This window comes from Squalius cephalus, assembly GCF_949319135.1.
Source record: "Squalius cephalus genome assembly, chromosome: 2".
NCBI lineage: Eukaryota > Metazoa > Chordata > Actinopteri > Cypriniformes > Leuciscidae > Squalius > Squalius cephalus.
The window spans coordinates 63,252,900-63,276,617 of record NC_137123.1 but is presented as its reverse complement, the minus strand read 5'-3'; the positions used below and the strand labels follow the sequence as shown (position 1 = coordinate 63,276,617).

Genomic DNA, 23,718 nt, shown 5'->3' with positions numbered 1-23,718 from the left:
AATCAAAATTATTTGCTAAAAGTCAAAATTAATAAGTCATAATTTTGACTTTTACGTCATAACTATGACAAAAAATAAACATTATACAAATAGAACTTATGACATACTAAGATATCAATAAGACATGTATTACATCATAGACATACTAAGTCTTGAAAAAGTAGGGAAAAACCATGATGATGCCACACATACAAACAAGAACTAAGAACAAGAACCTTAGTATTACCTGATACCATCAAACCCACCACAGTGTGTGTGTGTGTGTGTGCGTGTGTGTGTGTGTGTGTGTGTGTGTGTGTGTGTGTGTGACCAGGTCAGCTGGATCCGATCATGTGGGAACGCCAGTCTCTCTCTCTTCGCTCCACAGTGAACTGTAAAATGATTTCCTCTGTTGCTGTTTTTCTAGGCAGGCGTTCTCGGCGTCCCCTGACTAGTGTGTGTCGTTATGCAGTGTGTGATCCCATGCGTGCATTCCTTACGCGGGATGTTGCTGCAGATTTGAGTGCCATGAACCACAGCAGAGACTGTGAGGAAAATGCACACATCTGAAAGCCTTCCCAGGCTGAAGGAGACCACACTGGTGTCGATCCCACAGTAAAGCGCTGGTCTCCAGCAGCTCGCGTGTGGTTTGGAGCTCGTCGTGTTTCCAGACGAGGCTTGAGGTGCATGTAAGTCATGCAAGGTCTTGTTCACCGGAGCACTTCGACTGCAAAAAAATACTCTGCTCTATTCGCAACTTTGTGGTGGAATAAAAATAACTACCTAATGAAATTACTAAAACTTTTACTAAAAAAAAAAAAAAAAATGCAAATATTTAAAAAACTCATTGATATTAAAATAAGTGTAATTTTACTGCATTTTTCACATTATAAGTACTGGGCAACGATTAATCGCGATTAATCACATCCAAAGCGATTAATCGCGATTAATTCATATATATTTACATAATATATGAGTGTGTACTGTGTATAATTATTTTTTTATATTTATACAAAATAATTATACACAGTACACACACATATATTATGTAAACAAAAATGTTTATTTTGGATGCAATTAATCGCGATTAATCGTTGCCCAGCACTACGTTAATTTACAAACATGCTATTGTTAATTCGTTTTTTAATGTAATAAATGCATTAATTTATGTGTTTAATTTAATTTATCTTGAAATGTTAATGTGCATATGTGTGTATTTACATATACAAAATAATTATACACAGTACACACACATATATTATGTAAACACAAACATTTATTTTGGATGCGATTAATCGCGATTAATCGTTGCCCAGCACTACAGTCTATTAATGTTAATTTATAAACATGCTATTGTTAATTAGTTTTTTTATGTAATATATGCATTCATTTATGTGTTAAATTAATTTATGTAAAACATGTTGATTTAATTTATCTTGAAATGTTAAAAAATATATTCGAGTATGTATAAATTACCATTTCCTTGACTAATGAATGCTGTAAAAGAATTGATACCAAATGCATTAAGTAAAGCTTATTCTAAAGTGTTGCCAACACTGACTAGTTTTAACTATTTAAACTCAGCATGAAAGTGAAGTTACACTCGTCTTTTCTCCTCTATTGTGCCGTATATCCGAGTGAAACGCTTCTGGAACAAGAACAAATGTGGGCGGGGCTTGATTGTGTCTGTGGGGTATTGATTGGATGGTTGTGGTTTGCTATTGGCTGATGTCATGTGAGTGACAGGTTATAGCCCCGCCCTCGTCATTAGAGAAGAGAAGAGATACTGCAAGAGGAACTGATTCTCATTCAAGATTATGAATTTTACACAATATTGATGTGCATGGAGAAATCCTTTAGAAAAAAAACACTGCAATATTCCATTAAAAAAAAAACAAGAATTTGCTAATTCCTACATCGAGTGCCATTTCTCAGTAAGTGTCGCTGACGTCGTCTCCCTCTCAAGTCTTTCCTCTGGCGGTGTGGAGTCTGACACACCTGCTGGCGGAGTGTGTGTGTGTGTGTGTTTAAGAGTGTGTGGTTGTGAAGTACACCATGTCAACAAGCCCTGATGGGCAGCAGAAGCCCACAGACTCCCACTGAGAGCTCTCGAACCACAGCCAAACCCAAACACAAACACAAAGACTCTGAAATCACTGAAGCATCATTTCCTCTCTGCTGTTTCACAAAGCCTCAACACTAACACTGATTTGATATGCTGTTTATTGAGAGAAGCTCATCCAAAAACAAGAATCTGTCATCATGTACTCACCCTCATTTTGGCTTTCTTTTGCGGAGCACAAAAGGAGACGTTTAGCAGAATGTTCACGCTGCTCTCTCTCTCTCTCTCTCTCTCTCTCTCTCTCTCTCTCTCTCTCTCTCTCTCTCTCCTAAACAATGAATGGGATTTTTACTGGATTATAAAGGGAAAGCGAGCATCTTAGAAGTGTCCACTACTTACCCAACTAACAGGGAACGTTCTGGAAAGGTTCTTATTAACAAACGTTCTCCCAGTAACGCTAATAATAGAACGTTTGTTCAAAGTTATCTGGTCTTTAATAATGTGCTCAAAACGTTATACATCATTCATGGAGCTTTTTTTCCTGAAACAATTAAAGGGGAGGTATAATGTCCTTTTCACAAGATGTAAAATAAGTTAAGTGTGTGTGTGAAGTTTTAGCTCAAAATACCCCACAGATATTTTTATATCGCATGTTAAAATTGTCACTTTTTGAGGATGAGCAAAAACGCACCGTTTTGTGTCTGTCCCTTTAAATGCAAATGAGCTGCTGCTCCCGGCACAGGGGGCGGAGCTTCAAGAGCTGCACTCACACACACACATGCACTGAAAATTTCAAAAACTTTTAGCCTTTTATGTTCAAACCGGAGTCAGACGATGATGGAGAGACTCAAGAAGAAGTGACAACATGTAGAAGCAACAGGACATTTCTGAATGGTTAGTTGATGAATTTATGAAGCTGATGTGTAGTTATCTTCTAGTCATTGATTAGCATATTCTGTCTTGATAATCTATAAATCGTGTTCAGGGGGCGGGGTTTATGTAAATTCTAGGGTTGGTGATGTCACTAACCCGGGAGGAATGTGGTGTAGTGTCTACCAGCCGTTTGTTGTAGTCCTTAAAAAGCGATTTCTGTAAAAGCAAATATCTCCCTTTGCTCTGAACTTTGAGCGTCGTAACTTTGCAGATGTTGTTTATGCTCAAACAGCAACATTACACACTAACTAAAGTTAGAAAAGTCAAATCATAATCAGCCACCCCTTTAAGATGGACGTTTATTTAAATGTTACTTCTTGTTTCAGAGAACATTCAAAAGTAGCGTTCTCATAACGTTTGAAGAATGATAAACTGGGATGTTTCCTCAACGGTTGAATAAGCAAGAAAAAGAAGGTTTTATAAAACTGGACGCTAATGGGAACGTATGCGCTTTATTCTATAGTCATGATTCTCTCTTAAAACAAATGGACTGAATTTTAGGTCATTGTTCACTGATTATCTTCTTCGCAATAGTTGCTATATCACGCTTTCTAATATGATGCACGATATTTGTTGGCGTTTATGCCAGGCATCATTGCACGTCGTCACATTCACGCACTTGGCAGATGCTTTTCTCCGTCGCGGGAATGCACTTGATCCGTTCTTGCATTCCCCGGGAAATTAACAAACCAGGCTCATCAGAAATACATGCCTTCTGCACAAACATTCCTCTGCAGGAAACTCACTGCGGTTTCCAGCTGAAATACACACTGGAGGCAGTAAAATGCAATTTTTTTATGATTACAGTTGCAGATTATAGATTAATCAAGACTCATGCCATTCCTTGCACAATACTATGTTATAGTGAAGTGGCCATCGTATGCACACTTCTCGCGTACTAGAGAAGTATTCACTGAAACATTGTGAAACATGCAAGAAGAAACGTTAATCTGATTGTACGGACATGCAGACATATAAATATATATATATAAAGATATTTCCTGACATATATATAGATATATTGTGTCCACAAATTAAGAATTCGTTCTCTTCTTTTTGTAAGTTGTGGTCACAATTGTACTAATTAGTTCCCTCGTTTTGATTGAACTAAAACAAAGGAGTAAATTTTTACACTCTCTCACACACACACACACACACACACACACACACACACACACACACACACACACACACACACACACACACACACACACACACACTCTCATACACACTCACAAACACACACACACACACACACACACACACACACACACACACTCACAAACACTCACACTCACAAACACTCACACTCACACACACTCTCACTCACACACTCACACACTCTCACACGCACGCACACACACACACACACACACACACACACACACACACACTCTCTCGCTTTTGAGCCTGTACAGTATGTACTGTACACTATGGACTGTATGCGTACAGACAGAGTAAATACTGCACTGTTTGTTCAGGAGTCTGAGAGAGTTCACGTGTGTTTCAGGGGTTTTCTATGTGATTTCATAGGACGAATGTTTGTGTGTGTTGTCCTTCCTTCACGTGTGTGTCTGAAGCTCCTGCAGTGATTCTGACTCTCATCCGCCCTCTCTCCATTAGTTGCGTTTCACCCGCTATACGTTGACAGTGGACTGAACCCTCTGAGATGTTCTGGCCGAAGCCCTCGTCATCCGTGCCAGCGTTGGCTAGCAACAGGCTGGGATCGGATCCGGCTTCTCCGGAGGATCTCAGTAGGATGAGGAATTTGTTTTGACACAAGAGCCGCAGTTGGTATGGATTATATATTGAATAGTATTTTGTCTGATTGACAATCATGCAACATACTGAAATCCTATTTAAGCTTATTATTAATGGTGCTAGCAAAGCGAAGCATCACTATTATTAACCAATTATTAACTCGTCTCGCACCGTTTGCTAGCAATGTGCTAATTCATGCTACCAGCATGCTTAATTGTGCTAGCAACGTGATAAAACATGCTAGCTCATGCTTGCAACATGTTAAAAAATGCTTGCAGCATGTTAAATCCTGCTTGCAAAATGCTAATTCATGATAGCAATATGCTAATTCATGATAGCAATATGCTAATTCATGCTAGCAATGTGCTAATTCATGGTAGCAATCTGTTTAAACTTGTAGCAGCATCCTTAATCGTGCTAGCAACATGCTAATCATGTTAATTTGTGCTAGAAATGTGTTAAAAATGTTAGTAGCATGTTAGCAAAATGCCAATTAATGTTAGCAATGTGTTAATTAATGCTAACAAACCTGTTAATACCTGTAGGAACATGCTAAATCATGTTATCAATATGCTAATTTATGCTAGCAACATGCTTAAACACTAGCAATGTATTAAAACATGTTGGCAAACATGCTAAAACATAGCAACATAATAGCAATTTGGCAAGACATGTTAGTAGCATGCTGATTCATGCTAGCTACATTGCTAATAATGCTGGCAACATGCTAATTCACACTAGCAGTCTATTAAAACATGCAACGAATGCTAGACAAATGCCAAGACATGCTAACAACATGCTAGGAAGCTTAATAAACTTTTAAACTTTCAGGCAAGATTAAAATTTGTCTCGACGATCTTTACTTTCTAGTTTTAGTTAATGTTTTTTTATTTTATTTCAAGTAACGGAAATGGTTTATGGTTTTAGTTAACTATAATAATCCTGGTTAGAGTAACAATACTTTTCATCCTAAGACGCCTGGTTTTGAAGATCCAAATAAACATCCAAACTCTTTCACTCAGATCAGTGTTCCTCTCATAACCATGACGATCACAGAGGGATGGATGCAAACTGACCCCAGATCAGTCAAACCCAAGCACGGTGCTCGACCCTGCAACGCCCTATAAATCAGAACCAGCTGACAGAAACTCGCGGCGCTCCAGAATCAAATATCCAGAGTCGTCTGTCTCCACCATCATGTCTTCCTGTCTGTCTGCTGTCGACATGTTTGTTCAGAACGCTTGCCAAGCGCCAGAGCCGTCGGGATATAAACATTCCAGTGTGCGTTCGCCTGCGTTTGCGTGCGAGTCGAATCTTCTGAACTGACCCGAGAGAGTCCGGCACCTTGCACCTGTTTTGAACATTTCTCAGTGGAAGTGAACGAATACTTTAAAGTATAAATCTAACTAAATTGAGTGAGTTTTGTGTAACATGTTTACATGCAACTCTCCATTTGAGACATTTTCCCTCAATAATTCCCTCGTTTTCCGGCTCTTCCTTTGGCCGACATATTTCCCTGATTCCCTTAGGCAGGAATTCCTCTGTCCATATCAAGTTGCTCTCTCTCTCTCTCCCCGTCTCTGTTGTTTTTCTGTGGAAACTCAGTCTCATAATGAGAGTAATCATTTCTATACACTTGGTTTGTGAGTATAAAATGTGAGTTTGTTATAATTATACACTTGTTTTGTGAGTGACAGGAGTGCAGTATATGAACCTGAGCTGTGTTTCTGAGCTCTCACCTGATCACACATTACACATGCGCTCCGCTGAGGTCATGAGCTAAACTTCACTCTGAACCCGTTTACACACACACACACACACTCACGCAGCGTGTAGCTTTTATTAATGTGAGTGGTTTGCCGTGTGAAGAGCTGCTTTCTCTCTCATGTGGATCTGAGAACAGAGTCCAGGCTGTTTCCATACGCTCGGACTAACGGGTAAACACACACAACGCCTGGGAGAAATCAACCTGTCTGAGTGTGTTTGAGAACATTTGCATGCATGTCTGTGAGGATTGTTAGTCAAACACATCTAACAATAAACGTGAAAAGGTGCTCAGGGACATACAGTGAAGGTCTGCTTTGAAAGTGCTGCATTAAACGCTAAAGTAAAACATTTTCAGACGGATTTAGTCTGATTGACAGCTGTACGTTTTTTCATTGGTCCAACTGAAAATGTCATGTTTCCAAATCCCAGGTTGAGCACCAGTGTTGTTATTGTTAATAACTAAAACTATTAGAAACCATACGTTAATTGAAATAAAGCTAAAATAAAATGTATTTGGGACACGTCTTAATTATTTCAATCAGACCAATTGCCACAGGTGTATAAAATCAAGCACCTATCCATACAGTCTGCGTTTACAAACATTTCTGAAAAAATGGGTTGTTCTGAAGGGCTCAGTCAAAGATGGTACTGTAATTTGGATCCCACTTTTGCAATAAGCCAGTTTGTGATATTTCATCCCTGCCACATATTCCATGGTCAAAAGTGGTATTATTGGAAAGTGGATGCATTTTAAAACAGCAGCCAGACCAAACCGTAAGTCGTAGAGAGTTGAAACTTTGAGGGATGGTAGTACTCACACCGTCTACACCGTCACCAAAGTTCGTCCCAATCGGCCTGATGGTGGCGCTACAGTGATCAAAAGTACGTAATGGCTCGTAACTCCTAAACCGTTTGTCGCAGGCTCAAGTGTCTTATATTGTTGGAATCCTTGGTGAATTTGGTTTTCCGCCCGATTGAAACCAAACCAGTTCAGAAATATACTCTTGAGTCCGATTGTCAATCATTTGTCAAAATTCAAGTCGAAATTTTGATTCACGTCTGCTACGGGACGCCAAAACATTCGAAGTGGGATTTTACTAAAATGGCTATCCCTCTTAAACGGGAATGAGATCATTTTACCAAACTCGATACATCTATGTATTAGCTCGGTCCGTGGTCGCGGTGACTGGCCACTTGGTGGCGCTATAAAATGAAACAAACACAAAAACGGCAAAAATAGCTATGCAATAGTCAGTCCTATTGACTTATTGAAAATTGGCATGCGGTGTCTTTGTCCAAGGTGCCAAGACTGCTTTTGAGGACGTTTGCGTATCTCGAAAAACACGGCAATGAATTTCGAGCGGCTGTCAGACGAGGTTAACGAGGCGGATCGGAACATAACTCTTGAGGCCTGTGAGAAACTCAAAAGAAATAGGCGCCTTTGTGTTTTTCATGTGCGTAAAGGATTGTATATCACATGTTTTTCCGCACATGCCCATGACATTCATACCATATGGTAGAGCTCCTCATTCTGAGCAACTTTGCCTCTAGGACCAATCGAATCGTTCGTTAAATATTGGAGATTATTTACTACTAATTACTACCTACTACTACTTATTATTCATATTGTATTGAATAATCCCTTTACCTTTGTACAGATAAAACGTTAGCAAAATGATTCCAGTCCGCATGGATACACAGAAACGACTAAAAATTCTGTATTTTGCAGGCCGGACAAGTCATTTGGGCGATGTCAATTTGTAAAGTAGGAATACGGGCCTGCGCACATATACACTGAACAAAATTATAAACAAAACACTTTTGTTTTTGCCCCCATTTTTCATGAGCTGAGCTCAAAGATCTAAGACTTTTTCTATGTTTTTCTTTTTCACAAATCTGTCTAAATCTGTGTTAGCGAGCACTTCTCTTTTGTCAAGATAATCCATCCAGATTATGATTTATTGTGGCCAGCTAAGGCACACCTGTGCAATAATCATGCTGTCTAATCAGCATCTTGATATGCCACACCTGTGAGGTGGATGGATTATCTCAGGCAAAGGAGAAGTGCTCACTAACACAGATTTAGACAGATTTGTGAACAATATTTGAGTGAAATAGGCTTTTTGTGAACATAGAAAAAGTCTTAGATCTTTGAGTTGATCTTGAGTTGAAGTGTTGCATTTATAATTTTGTTCAGTGTATATTCAAACGTGCATACCTATAGACTAAACACGTAATATGCATGTGCACGCCGTCGCCGTTTTCACAGATTCACGTTTTTGAAGTGTACACAGAGATGATAACGTTTTTTTTAAACTTGCATCTTGGATTTCAAAGTTTGCGTTCTCGAGCCGCCAAACACAGTTGTCACGCAAATGAATGGACATAACGCATTACAAGTTTTCTGTTTTCAGATAAAACAGTGTTGTGCAAGTGGCCACTAAGTTAATAACTAATGATCTGTGCAACCTAAGTGAATCAATCAAAAACTAACTTTAGCTGGACAATAACTTTATTCTAGAGCTGCTGTAAAGCCTAAACACTCTGTGTTACTGTAATCTCCTATTATCACTGTAAAGCTGCTGTGAAACAATCTAAATTGTTAAAAGCGCTGTATAAATGAAGGTGACTTGACTAGACTTGACTATTGACTCTATTGTGTATTGTATCTTACTGAATTGTGTGTTATTGTGTATTGTGTATTCTAATTGCTCTTACTGTTTATTGCTCTTATTGTGTATTCTCTTATATTTACTGTCTTGTATTTTATTGTTTCTAATGTCCTTCTACCCCGTCTTTGAGAGGAATGGATAAAATAAGAATTTAATTATATTAATTACAGATGACAGTAAAGATCTTGAAATAGTGTGGGCGAATCATCACACACACACACACACACACACACACTCTCTCTCTCTCTCTCTCTCTCTCTCTCTCTCTCTCTCTCTCACTCACACACACACACACACACACTCTCTCTCTCTCTCTCTCTCTCTCTCTCTCTCTCACACACACACACACACACACACACACACACACACAGTCTAATATGTTGAACTGGTATTGATGAGCGAGTGTGTGTGTGTTTTCAGGATCTGTGCGGCCATCACTCGTGTGATACTCTCGGCATGGCAGACGTGGGAACCGTATGTTCTCCGGAGCGGAGCTGCGCAATCATCGAGGACGACGGCCTTCATGCGGCCTTCACCGTGGCACATGAGATCGGTACACACACACACACACACACACACACACACACACACACACACACACACAGATCAACAATCCACCTGCACCATAGACTGTAAAAAAAGATGGACGATGCCCTTCACTCTCTTCCATTGGTGAAAAGTGAAGCCGCCAAAGTCCTAATATGGCGCTGACATCTTGCGCTGATTTGGGACCTGATTCTGCGCAGTAGTGAGTGTGTGTGGAGCCAAGATATCAAGGTCCCGCCCTCACTCTCACACACACAACACACACTCCCGCAGAAACGGTTACTCAAAATTGTGTCAGTGTGAAATAAACAGTTATGGACTCCAATCTCCTCCCGAAAATCCCCAAAAAGTCTGTTGGTGCCTCAGTGACTTCGTTTAGAGAAGCTGTCAATCACAGCTGTCAATCATGATGTCACATTCCCGTTTTTATAGCATTGAAAAACTAACTAAGACCAAACTTATTTAAAAAAAACAAATGCTTAAACTTACATCAGCGTAATAAAACTAACTAAAATGCCAGAAAACATCTTTGGATAAACTGTATTTGAAGTGTAATTTGATTGTTTAGTTCAATTGCGTCCCATTAGACTACATGGGGAGGCGGGGTTTATGAGCTATACTGGGACCAGCCACCGGGGGGTGATCGAGACTCTGGGTTTATGAGCTATACTGGGACCAGCCACCGGGTGGTGATCGAGACTCTGGGTTTATGAGCTATACTGGGACCAGCCACCGGGGGGCGATCTAGACGCTGGGTTTATGAGCTATACTGGGACCAGCCACCGGGGGGCGATCGAGACGCTGGGTTTATGAGCTATACTGGGACCAGCCACTGGAGGGCGATCGAGACGCTGGGTTTATGAGCTATACTGGGACCAGCCACCGGGGGCGATCGAGACGCTGGGTTTATGAGCTATACTGGGACCAGCCACCGGGGGGTGATCGAGACGCTGGGTTTATGAGCTATACTGGGACTAGCCACCGAGGGGCGATCTAAACACTGGGTTTATGAGCTATACTGGGACCAGCCACCGGGGGGCGATCGAAACTCTGGGTTTATGAGCTATACTGGGACGAGCCACCGGAGGGCGATCGAGACGCTGGGTTTATGAGCTATACTGGGACCAGCCACCGGGGGGCGATCGAGACTCTGGGTTTATGAGCTATACTGGGACCAGCCACCGGGGGGCGATCGAAACTCTGGGTTTATGAGCTATACTGGGACGAGCCACCGGAGGGCGATCGAGACGCTGGGTTTATGAGCTATACTGGGACCAGCCACTGGGGGGTGATCGAGACGCTGGGTTTATGAGCTATACTGGGACCAGCCACCGGGGGGTGATCGAGACGCTGGGTTTATGAGCTATACTGGGACCAGCCACCAGGGGGGTGATCGAGACGCTGGGTTTATGAGCTATACTGGGACCAGCCACCGGGGGGCGATCTAGACTCTGGGTTTATGAGCTATACTGGGACCAGCCACCGGGGGGTGATCGAGACGCTGGGTTTATGAGCTATACTGGGACCAGCCACCGGGGGGCGATCTAGACTCTGGGTTTATGAGCTATACTGGGACCAGCCACCGGGGGGCGATCGAGACGCTGGGTTTATGAGCTATACTGGGACCAGCCACCGGGGGGTGATCGAGACTCTGGGTTTATGAGCTATACTGGGACCAGCCACCAGGGGGGTGATCGAGGTGCTTTGGCTTCACTTGACCTGCACGCACAAACACCTTGATGACATCACTTCCTGTGTGTGTGCGCAGGGCATCTGCTGGGTCTGTCCCACGATGATTCCAAGTTCTGCGAGGAACGCTTCGGCTCAAACGAGGACAAGCGCCTGATGTCCTCCATCTTGACCTCCATCGACGCGTCCAAACCCTGGAGCCGATGCACATCCGCCACCATCACAGACTTCTTCGACGACGGCAACGGTGAGAAACCACTGTGACTCAATTTAATGTTGCTTTTCTCAAAAATATTGCAACATATGATGGTAATGGTTACAATTCGATAGGATCAGATTCCAAATTGGCCTGTGATTTCATGGATCTTGTTTTTCTGATGCTTATGCAGAAATAATCTGGAGATCATAACGCATTATGTTACTTAAATGGGTTGCAAATTGCATTTCATGTTTAATTTCCAACTTTATGTTGGTCAGTATTGATTTTGAGCTTGTCCAGTCTTAATTTAGTATTTTTTATGTATTATTATTGTTTTTATGAACTTTTTGAATCTAGCGTTTATGTTTATTTATTCAGTTTTCATTTTAATTTATTTTTATTCATTTTGTTTGTGTTTTTTATTTATTTATTTCATGTGCTTTTGTCATTTTTATTCATTTTAGTTTAAAAAATATATATTTTATTTCAGTTTTAACTTTGTTTCAGTTTATCTTAGTATTTAAAATTTTAAATATATAATGGTTATGTGGCCAATTACAATTACATTGCTATTAGTGATTTCTGTAGGATCATGTGACACTGAAGACACTGAGTAATGATGCTGAAAATTCGACTTTGCTCACAGGAATAAACTACGTTTTTACATTATATTCACAAAAAAAAAAACAGCTATTTTAAATTGTAATAATATTCCACAATTTTTACTGTATTTTTGGGTAAATAAATACAGACTTCTTTCAAAACGTACTGATTTCATCTAGATATATAATGAAAATCACCATATTGACCTGTATTGGACATGCACTAAGTTTTATCTTTTCTCCACTAACGTCTTGACTCTTGTGGTGTGTGTGTGTGTGTGTGTGTGTGTAGCCGAGTGTTTGCTGGATGTCCCTCGTCTGCCTCTCCTGGGTCCCGAGGAGCTTCCGGGTCAGAGTTACGATGCCGTTCAGCAGTGCCGATTGGCCTTCGGGCTCGAGTACACCGTGTGTCCCGGCATGGACGTGTGTGCGCGCCTGTGGTGCGCCGTCATCAGGAAGGGCCAGATGGTGTGTCTGACCAAAAAACTGCCCGCTGTTGAAGGAACGCCGTGCGGGAAGGGAAGAATCTGTCTTCAGGGGAAATGTGTGGACAAGACCCGGAAGAGACACTACTCGGTAAGACCAGAGCTCAGACTTAAAAGAACTTAAAACTCCAAGCTTTTAAAACTTTAAAACTTTTTTTTAAACTACTTTCTGAAGCCAACAAAGTTTGTCTTGATGAACTTTTTAAGTCCCCCTCAATAATTTTATCCCTTAAAGCGGTGGTATAATGCCCTTTTCACAAGATGTAAAATAAGTCTCTGATGTCCCCAGAGTGTGTGTGTGAAGTTTTAGCTCAAAATACCCCACAGATATTTTTATATTGCATGTTAAAATTGTCACTTTTTGAGGATGAGCAAAAACGCACCGTTTTGTGTCTGTCCCTTTAAATGCAAATGAGCTGCTGCTCCCGGCACAGGGGGCGGAGCTTCAAGAGCTTGTGTCCTTTTACCTCACACACACATGCACTGAAAATTTCAAAAACTTTTAGCCTTTTATGTTCAAACCGGAGTCAGACAATGATGGAGAGACTCAAGAAGAAGAGACAACATGTAGAAGCAACAGGACATTTCTGAATGGTTAGTTGATGAATTTATGAAGCTGATGTGTAGTTATCTTCTAGTCATTGATTAGCATATTCTGTCTTGATAATCTATAAATCGTGTTCAGGGGGCGGGGTTTATGTAAATTCTAGGGTTGGTGATGTCACTAACCCAGGAGGAATGTGGTGTAGTCTCTACCAGCCGTTTGTTGTAGTCCTTAAAAAGCGATTTCTGTAAAAGCAAATATCTCCCTTTGCTCTGAACTTTGAGTGTTGTAACTTTGCAGATGTTGTTTATGCTCAAACAGCAACATTACACACTCACTAAAGTTAGAAAAGTCAAATCATAATCAACCACCCCTTTAAAACTCATCTTTGATCAGATCACCAAAATGACATATTTAAATGAGTGGAAAGAGACACTACTCGGTAACACCAGAGCTCAGAGGTGATGCTGGGAAATTAAAAATGACTTCACCAATTTAGAACTTTTTCACATTTAATGCAAAAATTACAACCAATGCCACTAAAGTGACACATTCCTTATTAATTATGCATAAAAAGTGATACTGATCTGACACAAAAACAGCTTGTAGTTTTGTTTTAATGATGGTGAAAGGCTGGTAATTGTCAGAGAAGTCTATCAAAAGGGTAGTTTAATAGTTTTGAAATAGTTTGTGCATGTAAATAAACATTAGGTAAGACCAGAGCTCAGAGTTGAACTTAAAAGAACTTAAAAAGCCTCCAAACTACAAGCTTTAGGCATTATTTCAATCATAAAACTGCTTCAAACTTCAAGCTTTTTAAAACTACTTTCTCAAGCCAGCAAGTTTGTCTAGATGAACTGTGACACATTTTATTTTCTCAGGATTCTTTGATGAATAGAAAGTTCAAAAGAACAGCATTTATTTGAAATAGAATCTTTTGTAACATTATAAATGTCACTTTTGATCAATTTAATGCGTCCTCGCTGAATAAAAAGATTAATTTGATTCACACAGCCGTCGTTCGCCCTTCCTGACCCGCGCGTCTCTCTCTTAACACGTGTGTCAGGCTGTTCTGAGTTAACTAGATTAGTATCAAACACATTTAACCGGCAGGAATTTCCCATCCTCTCTCCTGGCCGGCCCGGGTATTTTTATCCGAGACTCAGAGGTCATTAAGTGTTTTGAGGACTCATTTTGGTCCGGATGAAGAATGCTCCCGTTGTATGAGCGCGTCTCCTCATGCATGCGTGTTTGTTTGTTGGAAACGTGGTTCTGCTCTGTGTTTCACACACCCTTCCTCTCGCTGAATGTCCAGTGTTCAGGTCTCTTGCTCATGTCGGGTGTTTTTTTGGCTTGTTTATTGCAGGTCGGTGAATGGATGTGCTCAAAAAACACTCGCTTCTGTCCCATTTTTGCCCATTCATGTCACTGAATTCTTCAGATGTTACACAAGATGTTAAAGAACAGCCCAGCTAACACAAATATGCTTTAAGAACGTATTGCTAATGTTCCCATTGAGTTATGAAAACATTATTTATGAATGTTCTCCAAACATTTGAATCATCCAGGTTTAAGCATGTTTTTTCTTTCTTATGCGAACGTTAAGGAAACATTCCAGTTTGTCATTCTCAATCATTATGAGAACGTTACTTTTAAATGTTCTCGGAACATTCCGAAACAAATAGTAACATTTAAAAAAAACGTTAAACGAATGTCCAACTGAAATGTTTCAGAACGTTCCATGAATGATGTATAAATGTTTTGGTGCTAAGAACATTATTAACCCTTAAATGCATGAATGTTTCGCCAATCATTATTACATGTTCGGGTCTTTAGCGTCCAGATCTTTATCTAACGTTAAACGCCGCAATAGTATGAAACTCTACTGATATTTTAATAACAATTACGAAATAATAAAATAAAGCATATTTCGTTACATTTTGGAACTTGTAGGCAAAGGGTTAAATTTGAGCAGATATTTTTCCCATCATCGCTCATTTCCCCAGATTTAGCATCTCCATATTCTCATAACTGTCGTTTTCAACGTCTTCAAAATCATAATTTAGATCTGGCAGCTTCTTCACCAGATCCACCATCATTACTGTGGTAATTAATTACATTAATATTTGAGTAATTGCTCTGCTGTAAATCGCTGAGACATTTCAAGTGTTGCTGATGATACTAGTGTGATGTTCTGTTTTATTATGAGTCAAACTTCATCATCATTGTGTATCAGACATTACCTCGAGGAAAAAGTGTGAATTGCACTTACTGGTTCTTGAGAGATTCAGTTATTGTTGACTCACACTATTACATTCATTGCGCCTCTAGTGACCCAATACACTTTTTTACCAAAAATAATTAGAAAAAATGCTCTTTTTTTCCTTGTTATATTGTTTAATGAATGGTTTGAGGAATACTAAGAAGGCTCATGATGTCTAACTTTAAAAATGTGTAAAGAATGACGTCCTGGGTCGCTAAGGACGCGAAGTTTAAGGGTTAAAGACCAGATAACATTGAACAAACATTATATTAATGTTACTGGAAGTATGTTTGTTCAGAACATTCCCTGTTAACTGAAAAAAAAAAAAAAAAAAATCCATAAAATTTACGGTAAAAAACTGGCAGCTGTGCTTGCCAGAAATCTACCGTAAAAAAATATGGTAGCAACATTTGAGGTTTTACAAACTTAACTTAAATTTACAGTAAAAAAAAAAAACATATTTCATTATCTGATTTAATGTTAATTTACCAACCTATTGAAGTATCTGTTTTGTACCATTGTAATACACTGACAATCACCAATCACAGTGGAGATGAGAGTCACATGATCAATCAAAGCTCATCACAAGCAGCGTTTCCATAAGAAAGTTAATAGTAATATATAGTCATTCACACAAACACTAAACACCATCATGGCAAAAATGCACTAAACATTAATTTAACAACATTAAATGTAACATAAAACTCTAATGCACATAACTGATTAGAAAAAAACTATGAAGAAACAGTAATTTCAAGAAAAATACATCAAATGTGAAGTGTCACACAGGGAATTGAGGCAATGTCAATGTCAATTTACGGGTTTTCACTGTAAATTATACAATGACTTGTTCTTTTTCACTTCCAAAAACATTAAAGATAAATTTAACGGTATTTTACTGTAAAATTACATTAAATGTACAGTTAGATCTATCACGGTTATTTACCGTTTATAGTACGGAAACAGTTTTTCACTGTAGCATGTAGTCTTTTACCGTTAAAATACGATAATTCTCTTACAGTGTACGTCTGATTATCTCCCATCGTTCACGTGTCATGAACTCTCTGTCGGCAGACGTCTAACCACGGCAGCTGGAGCTCATGGGGGCCGTGGGGTTCGTGTTCCCGTTCCTGTGGCGGCGGAGTCCAGTTTGCGAATCGTCTCTGCAACAATCCTCCTCCCCGAAACAACGGACGCTACTGCACCGGGAAGAGAGCCGTGTACAGGTCATGTAGCGTCACGCCGTGCCCTTCAGCCAGTGAGTCTCCTCACACACACACACACTGGCATACACACACACACTGTTAAAATAATTCCAATAAATTTATGGTAAAAAAAAAAAGGCAGCTGTGCTTGCCACACTGTAAAAAATTATCATGATTTTACACACAGTTTGATCCACACACACACAAATAATGCATGTTCACATAAAAATTAATGTTAAATTAATGTTAATGTTCACCTGACCAATTAATACTAGCACTTATCTTTTTAGCGCAATTTTCCACCGGACAAAATTGCGATTGTTAACTCATGATTTCTGTTCTGTGCGTCTGTGCGCACCAATCTTGCACTTCTATCTACTCCTCAACCAGACCACCTAGAGACTTCGGGTTTTCGGCATTATGTTAAGGAAGGTCTAATCTCGGGAACGCACAAAAAAAAATCCAGGAAAAGATTTACTATCTCTTAGTGTTGTGATCCCATGATGTGAGAAAATTGCGCTAAAACACTCACTGAGTTTTTATTACTTGTTTATTCTATTCTATTTGTTTTGTTTTTCTGATTTCTATGTGAACTGTGCTAGACTAATTGAGACTTGTTACAGAACGTGTATACTTGTATAGTGATAACAAAAAACGTGTATTTATAATAAAACGTATAAAACAATTAAACAATTAAACTATTTAAAAATTTGTTATTTTTTAATATTTTTTTAATACAATTATTATACAAATTTTTTAGTATACCCTTTATATTCCTTGAATTAATTTGAACTCATTAAAATTATATATAGCACTTAAATAAAGATGATAAAAATCACTATTTTTAAAACACTAAGAAGGCTCGACACAACATGAAACTGTGCTTCCCATGTGGACTCTCCCAGATACGTCATTTAGTGTTTCACGTTCTTTTAACATGAGTGTCAGGTCATGCACTGCAAAACCGTGTGTGTGTGTGTGAGCGTGTCAGCTTCAGTGTAAGGCTTTAGATGGTGAGAATTTGAAACGGTGTGTGTGTGTGTGTGTGTGTGTGTGTGTGTGTGTCAGGTAAGAGCTTCCGACAGGAGCAGTGTGAGGTGCGTAACGGCCCTCAGACGGACCCGAAAGGAGTGAAGACCTTCGTGGAATGGGTGCCGAAGTTTGCCGGCGTTCTTCCCAAAGACATGTGCAAACTCACATGCCGGGCCAAAGGAACGGGATACTACGTGGTGTTTGCACAGAGGGTGAGCACACACACTTCAGATAACCACTGAACACACACACACACACCCACGATAACCACTGAACGCACACACACATCAGATAACTACTGAACACACACACACACCAGATAACCACTGAACACACACACACACACACACACATCAGATAACCACTGAACACACACAGACATATCAGATAACCACTGAACACACACACATCGGATAAGCACTGAACACACACATCAGATAACCACTGAACACACACACATCAGATAAGCACTGAACACACACATCAGATAACCACTGAACACACACATCAGATAACCACTGAACACACACACATCAGATAAGCACTGAACACACACATCAGATAACCACTGAACACACACACATCAGATAAGCACTGAACACACACATCAGATAACCACTGAACACACACATCAGATAACCACTGAACACACACACATCAGATAACCACTGAACACACACATCAGATAACCACTGAACACACACACATCAGATAAGCACTGAACACACACATCAGACAAACACTGAACACACACACATCAGATAACCACTGAACACACACACATCGGATAACTACTGAACACACACATCAGATAACCACTGAACACACACATCAGATAACTACTGAACACACACACATCGGATAACTACTGAACACACACACATCGGATAACTACTGAACACACACACATCGGATAACTACTGAACACACACATCAGATAACCACTGAACACACACATCAGACAACTACTGAACACACACATCAGATAACTACTGAACACACACATCAGACAACTACTGAACACACACACATCAGATAACTACTGAACACACACACAGCGGATAACTACTGAACACACACACATCAGATAACTACTGAACACACACATCAGATAACTACTGAACACACACATCAGACAACTACTGAACACACACACATCAGATAACTACTGAACACACACACAGCGGATAACTACTGAACACACACACATCAGATAACCACTGAACACACACACATCAGATAACTACTGAACACACACACATCAGATAACTACTGAACACACACACAGCGGATAACTACTGAACACACACACATCAGATAACTACTGAACACACACACATCAGATAACTACTGAACACACACACATCGGATAACTACTGAACACACACATCAGATAACTACTGAACACACACATCAGATAACTACTGAACACACACACATCAGATAACTACTGAACACACACACATCAGATAACCACTGAACACACACATCAGATAACTACTGAACACACACACATCAGATAACTACTGAACACACACACATCAGATAACTACTGAACACACACACATCGGATAACTACTGAACACACACATCAGATAACCACTGAACACACACATCAGATAACCACTGAACACACACATCAGATAACTACTGAACACACACATCAGACAACCACTGAACACACACATCAGATAACTACTGAACACACACACATCAGATAACTACTGAACACACACACATCAGATAACTACTGAACACACACATCAGACAACTACTGAACACACACACATCAGATAACTACTGAACACACACACAGCGGATAACTACTGAACACACACACAGCAGATAACTACTGAACACACACACATCAGATAACTACTGAACACACACACATCGGATAACTACTGAACACACACATCAGACAACTACTGAACACACACATCAGATAACTACTGAACACACACACATCAGATAACTACTGAACACACACACATCGGATAACTACTGAACACACACATCAGATAACCACTGAACACACACATCAGATAACCACTGAACACACACATCAGATAACTACTGAACACGCACATCAGATAACCACTGAACACACACATCAGATAACCACTGAACACACACATCAGATAACTACTGAACACACACACATCAGATAACTACTGAACACACACACATCAGATAACTACTGAACACACACACATCGGATAACTACTGAACACACACATCAGATAACCACTGAACACACACATCAGATAACCACTGAACACACACATCAGATAACTACTGAACACACACATCAGATAACCACTGAACACACACATCAGATAACTACTGAACACACACACATCAGATAACTACTGAACACACACACATCAGATAACTACTGAACACACACACATCGGATAACTACTGAACACACACATCAGATAACCACTGAACACACACATCAGATAACTACTGAACACACACACATCGGATAACTACTGAACACACACACATCGGATAACTACTGAACACACACACATCGGATAACTACTGAACACACACATCAGATAACCACTGAACACACACATCAGATAACTACTGAACACACACACATCAGATAACCACTGAACACACACATCAGATAACCACTGAACACACACATCAGATAACTACTGAACACACACACATCGGATAACTACTGAACACACACATCAGATAACCACTGAACACACACATCAGACAACTACTGAACACACACATCAGATAACTACTGAACACACACATCAGACAACTACTGAACACACACACATCAGATAACTACTGAACACACACACAGCGGATAACTACTGAACACACACACATCAGATAACTACTGAACACACACATCAGATAACTACTGAACACACACATCAGACAACTACTGAACACACACACATCAGATAACTACTGAACACACACACAGCGGATAACTACTGAACACACACACATCAGATAACCACTGAACACACACACATCAGATAACTACTGAACACACACACATCAGATAACTACTGAACACACACACAGCGGATAACTACTGAACACACACACATCAGATAACTACTGAACACACACACATCAGATAACCACTGAACACACACATCAGATAACTACTGAACACACACACATCAGATAACCACTGAACACACACATCAGATAACTACTGAACACACACATCAGATAACTACTGAACACACACATCAGATAACTACTGAACACACACATCAGATAACTACTGAACACACACACATCAGATAACTACTGAACACACACACATCAGATAACTACTGAACACACACACATCAGATAACCACTGAACACACACATCAGATAAGCACTGAACACACACACATCAGATAACCACTGAACACACACATCAGATAACTACTGAACACACACATCAGATAACTACTGAACACACACATCAGATAATGTTTTTGTGCTAACGTTATTAAAGCCCAGATAACTGTGAACGAACGTTCTATTAAAGTTACTGGAAGAACTTTTGTTTGTAACTTTGAGAGAACGTTCCCTGTTACCATAATATCACGTCCTAAAAACATGGTATTACCGTAGTACTTTTGGTACTTTTTGTTAGTGATATATTTATCAAACCTTGAGTATGTGAGATTTCACAGATGAACAGCAGACATCACAGTGAGTTTTGGGTTGCACTTTATCTTAAGGTGTCCTTGTTACAGTGTAATTATACATTTAAGTACTGAGTAATATTAATTAACTTAATTAACTTGTACTTACTATAGGCTTAGGGTTAGGAAAATGGGTTGGTTTAGGGTTAGTTGCATGTAAGTTTGCATACTTTATAGTTATTACTACAGTATGTAAGATCTGTAACAAAGACACTGTAAAATAAAGGGCCCTATCTTACACCCGGCGCAATACAGCGGCAGGCGCGACGCTAGTGTGTTTTGCTAGTTTCAGCCCGACGCAGTTATCATTTTCACGTCCTGCGCCACGTTGTTTAAATAGCAAATGCATTTGCGCCCATTTGTGCGCAAATGAGAACGATGTGTGTTCTGGCGCATCGTTAAGCGTTGCTATTTTGAGGAAATAGACTGTAATATAAATATATATTTGTTATTTGAAGAGCACGTTAGTAATGTGAGCCTATAGTTCGGTCTTTCCACTATCAAATTCCCTCATGTAAATAGCGAATCTGCCATGGTACGAGCGCAACTGGCATTTAAAGGGTATGGGAGATGAGACTCTGATTGGTTTAACGCACGTAAATCCCAAAACACACCCATTACTCATTAAGAGAATAGGGACAACCCTTTGAGACCATGCGCCGGGAGCGCCGACCATTTTTCCCGTCGTTAAACTAGCAAAAGTGGATTCGGACGCCGTAAGTGAACTTGAGCCCTGCACTTTAGACCATGAGCTTAGACCCCTAAAATAGGGCCCAAAGTGTTACCAAGCGTTGTTGTTTTTCTGCAGGTGGTTGACGGGACGGAGTGCCGGCCGTACAGCAGCTCGGTGTGTGTGAGAGGGAAGTGTGTTCGCACCGGCTGCGACGGGATCATCGGCTCCAAACTTCAGTTCGACAAGTGTGGTGTGTGTGGCGGCGACGGGAACGGCTGCATCAAAGTGGCGGGAAATTTCACCAAGAAGAGGTCAGAAAACACACACCTTCACTTGGCTATCTAAGGGCCCTTTCACACCTACCGTGTTTGGTCCGGATTTTCAGTTTGATCCGAATCAATATTACAGGTGTGAAACCTCCCCCGGACCACGATCCGGACCAAACAGACGAAATGTGGTCAGATGTAAAGAGGTAGTCTCGGTCCGGATCAAACTGAACAAAGGTTTGGTTCGTTTCTAGTGTGAACGCATTTTCTGTATGGTTCGGACTTTCAGAACATTTACAGGAAGTTCTGGATGTTCCCGCAGGATTGCTCGCTCTTCTCCTCTTTTCCTGCCGGCGACGATCAAATGTTCGCACAACGAGGACGTTGATTTGGCGAATGTGAACTCTCCTCGAGTATAGCTGGAGCTGCAGGGAGTAATGCCGTAATAATAACAGTATAGTGGCAACGATATGCGTCTGTTCATTCATTCTTGTCAAAGTTTCCCGCCGAACTGACAACACGCTGACGTCAGACGCACGTCCGTTTACAAACCAATCAATGTCAAGATGCAGCCCACAGAGATGATGACGACACGACGCAAGTGTGTATGTAAAGTTCTTTAGTGCACTCGCATAACTGCAATGAGAAACCAAACCAAAACTTACAGAATGTATAAAATGAATCAAAACATGAACTTTGGTGCGGACTCTCAGGTGTGAAAACACCCTAAATGAGGACAATACACTTCTACTGTCCCCAAAATATGCTGATGTGGATACAAACACACACCGATGCTCATCTAGATCTAGTCTCTCACATCTGGAAATCTGACGGATTCTTGAGACATGCTTAATGTGATTTACAGAAGTAGGAAATGTTCCTTTGTTTTCCCTGAGAGAACAATGCTATCGACGTGGAAGAAGAGAAAAATCACAAATGTGACCCTGGACCACAAAACCAGTCATATGGGTCAATCTTTTTAAATTGAAATTTATACATCATCTGAAAGCTGAATAAATAAACACAACATAAATACAACTATTTGAAAATCTGGAATCTGAGGATGCAAAAAAATCGAAACATTGAGAAAATCTCCTTTAAAGTTGTGCATTTATGTTAGTGATTGTGCTGCATTCACTCAAAAAATTAAATGTTTAATATATTTACGGTAGGAAATTTACAAAATATCCTCAGGGAACATGATCTTTACTTAATATCCTAATGATTTTTGGCATAAAAGAAAAATCAATAATTTTGACCCATACAATGTATTGTTGGCTATTGCCACAGATAAACCCGTGCGACTCGAGACTGGAGACGTGATCCAGGGTCATAATCATACCTCAATACA

At 40.1% G+C, this 23,718-nt stretch overlaps 2 protein-coding genes across 2 annotated transcripts in view; one reads left to right on the top strand and one right to left on the bottom strand.

Moving 5' to 3' along the window:
• The window catches only part of LOC307154265 (uncharacterized protein), a 217,571-nt gene that overhangs the window by 38,894 nt on the left and 154,959 nt on the right, over window positions 1-23,718 (bottom strand). The window lies entirely within an intron of this gene.
• Window positions 1-23,718, top strand: part of adamts5 (ADAM metallopeptidase with thrombospondin type 1 motif, 5 (aggrecanase-2)) — a 29,039-nt gene that overhangs the window by 1,591 nt on the left and 3,730 nt on the right. The window contains exons 2-7 of the mRNA XM_079846598.1: window positions 9,595-9,727; window positions 11,489-11,656; window positions 12,503-12,786; window positions 16,577-16,760; window positions 17,776-17,951; window positions 22,237-22,412. Coding sequence (XP_079702724.1) covers window positions 9,595-9,727; window positions 11,489-11,656; window positions 12,503-12,786; window positions 16,577-16,760; window positions 17,776-17,951; window positions 22,237-22,412 — 1,121 coding nt within the window. The remainder of the gene's footprint in view (window positions 1-9,594; window positions 9,728-11,488; window positions 11,657-12,502; window positions 12,787-16,576; window positions 16,761-17,775; window positions 17,952-22,236; window positions 22,413-23,718) is intronic.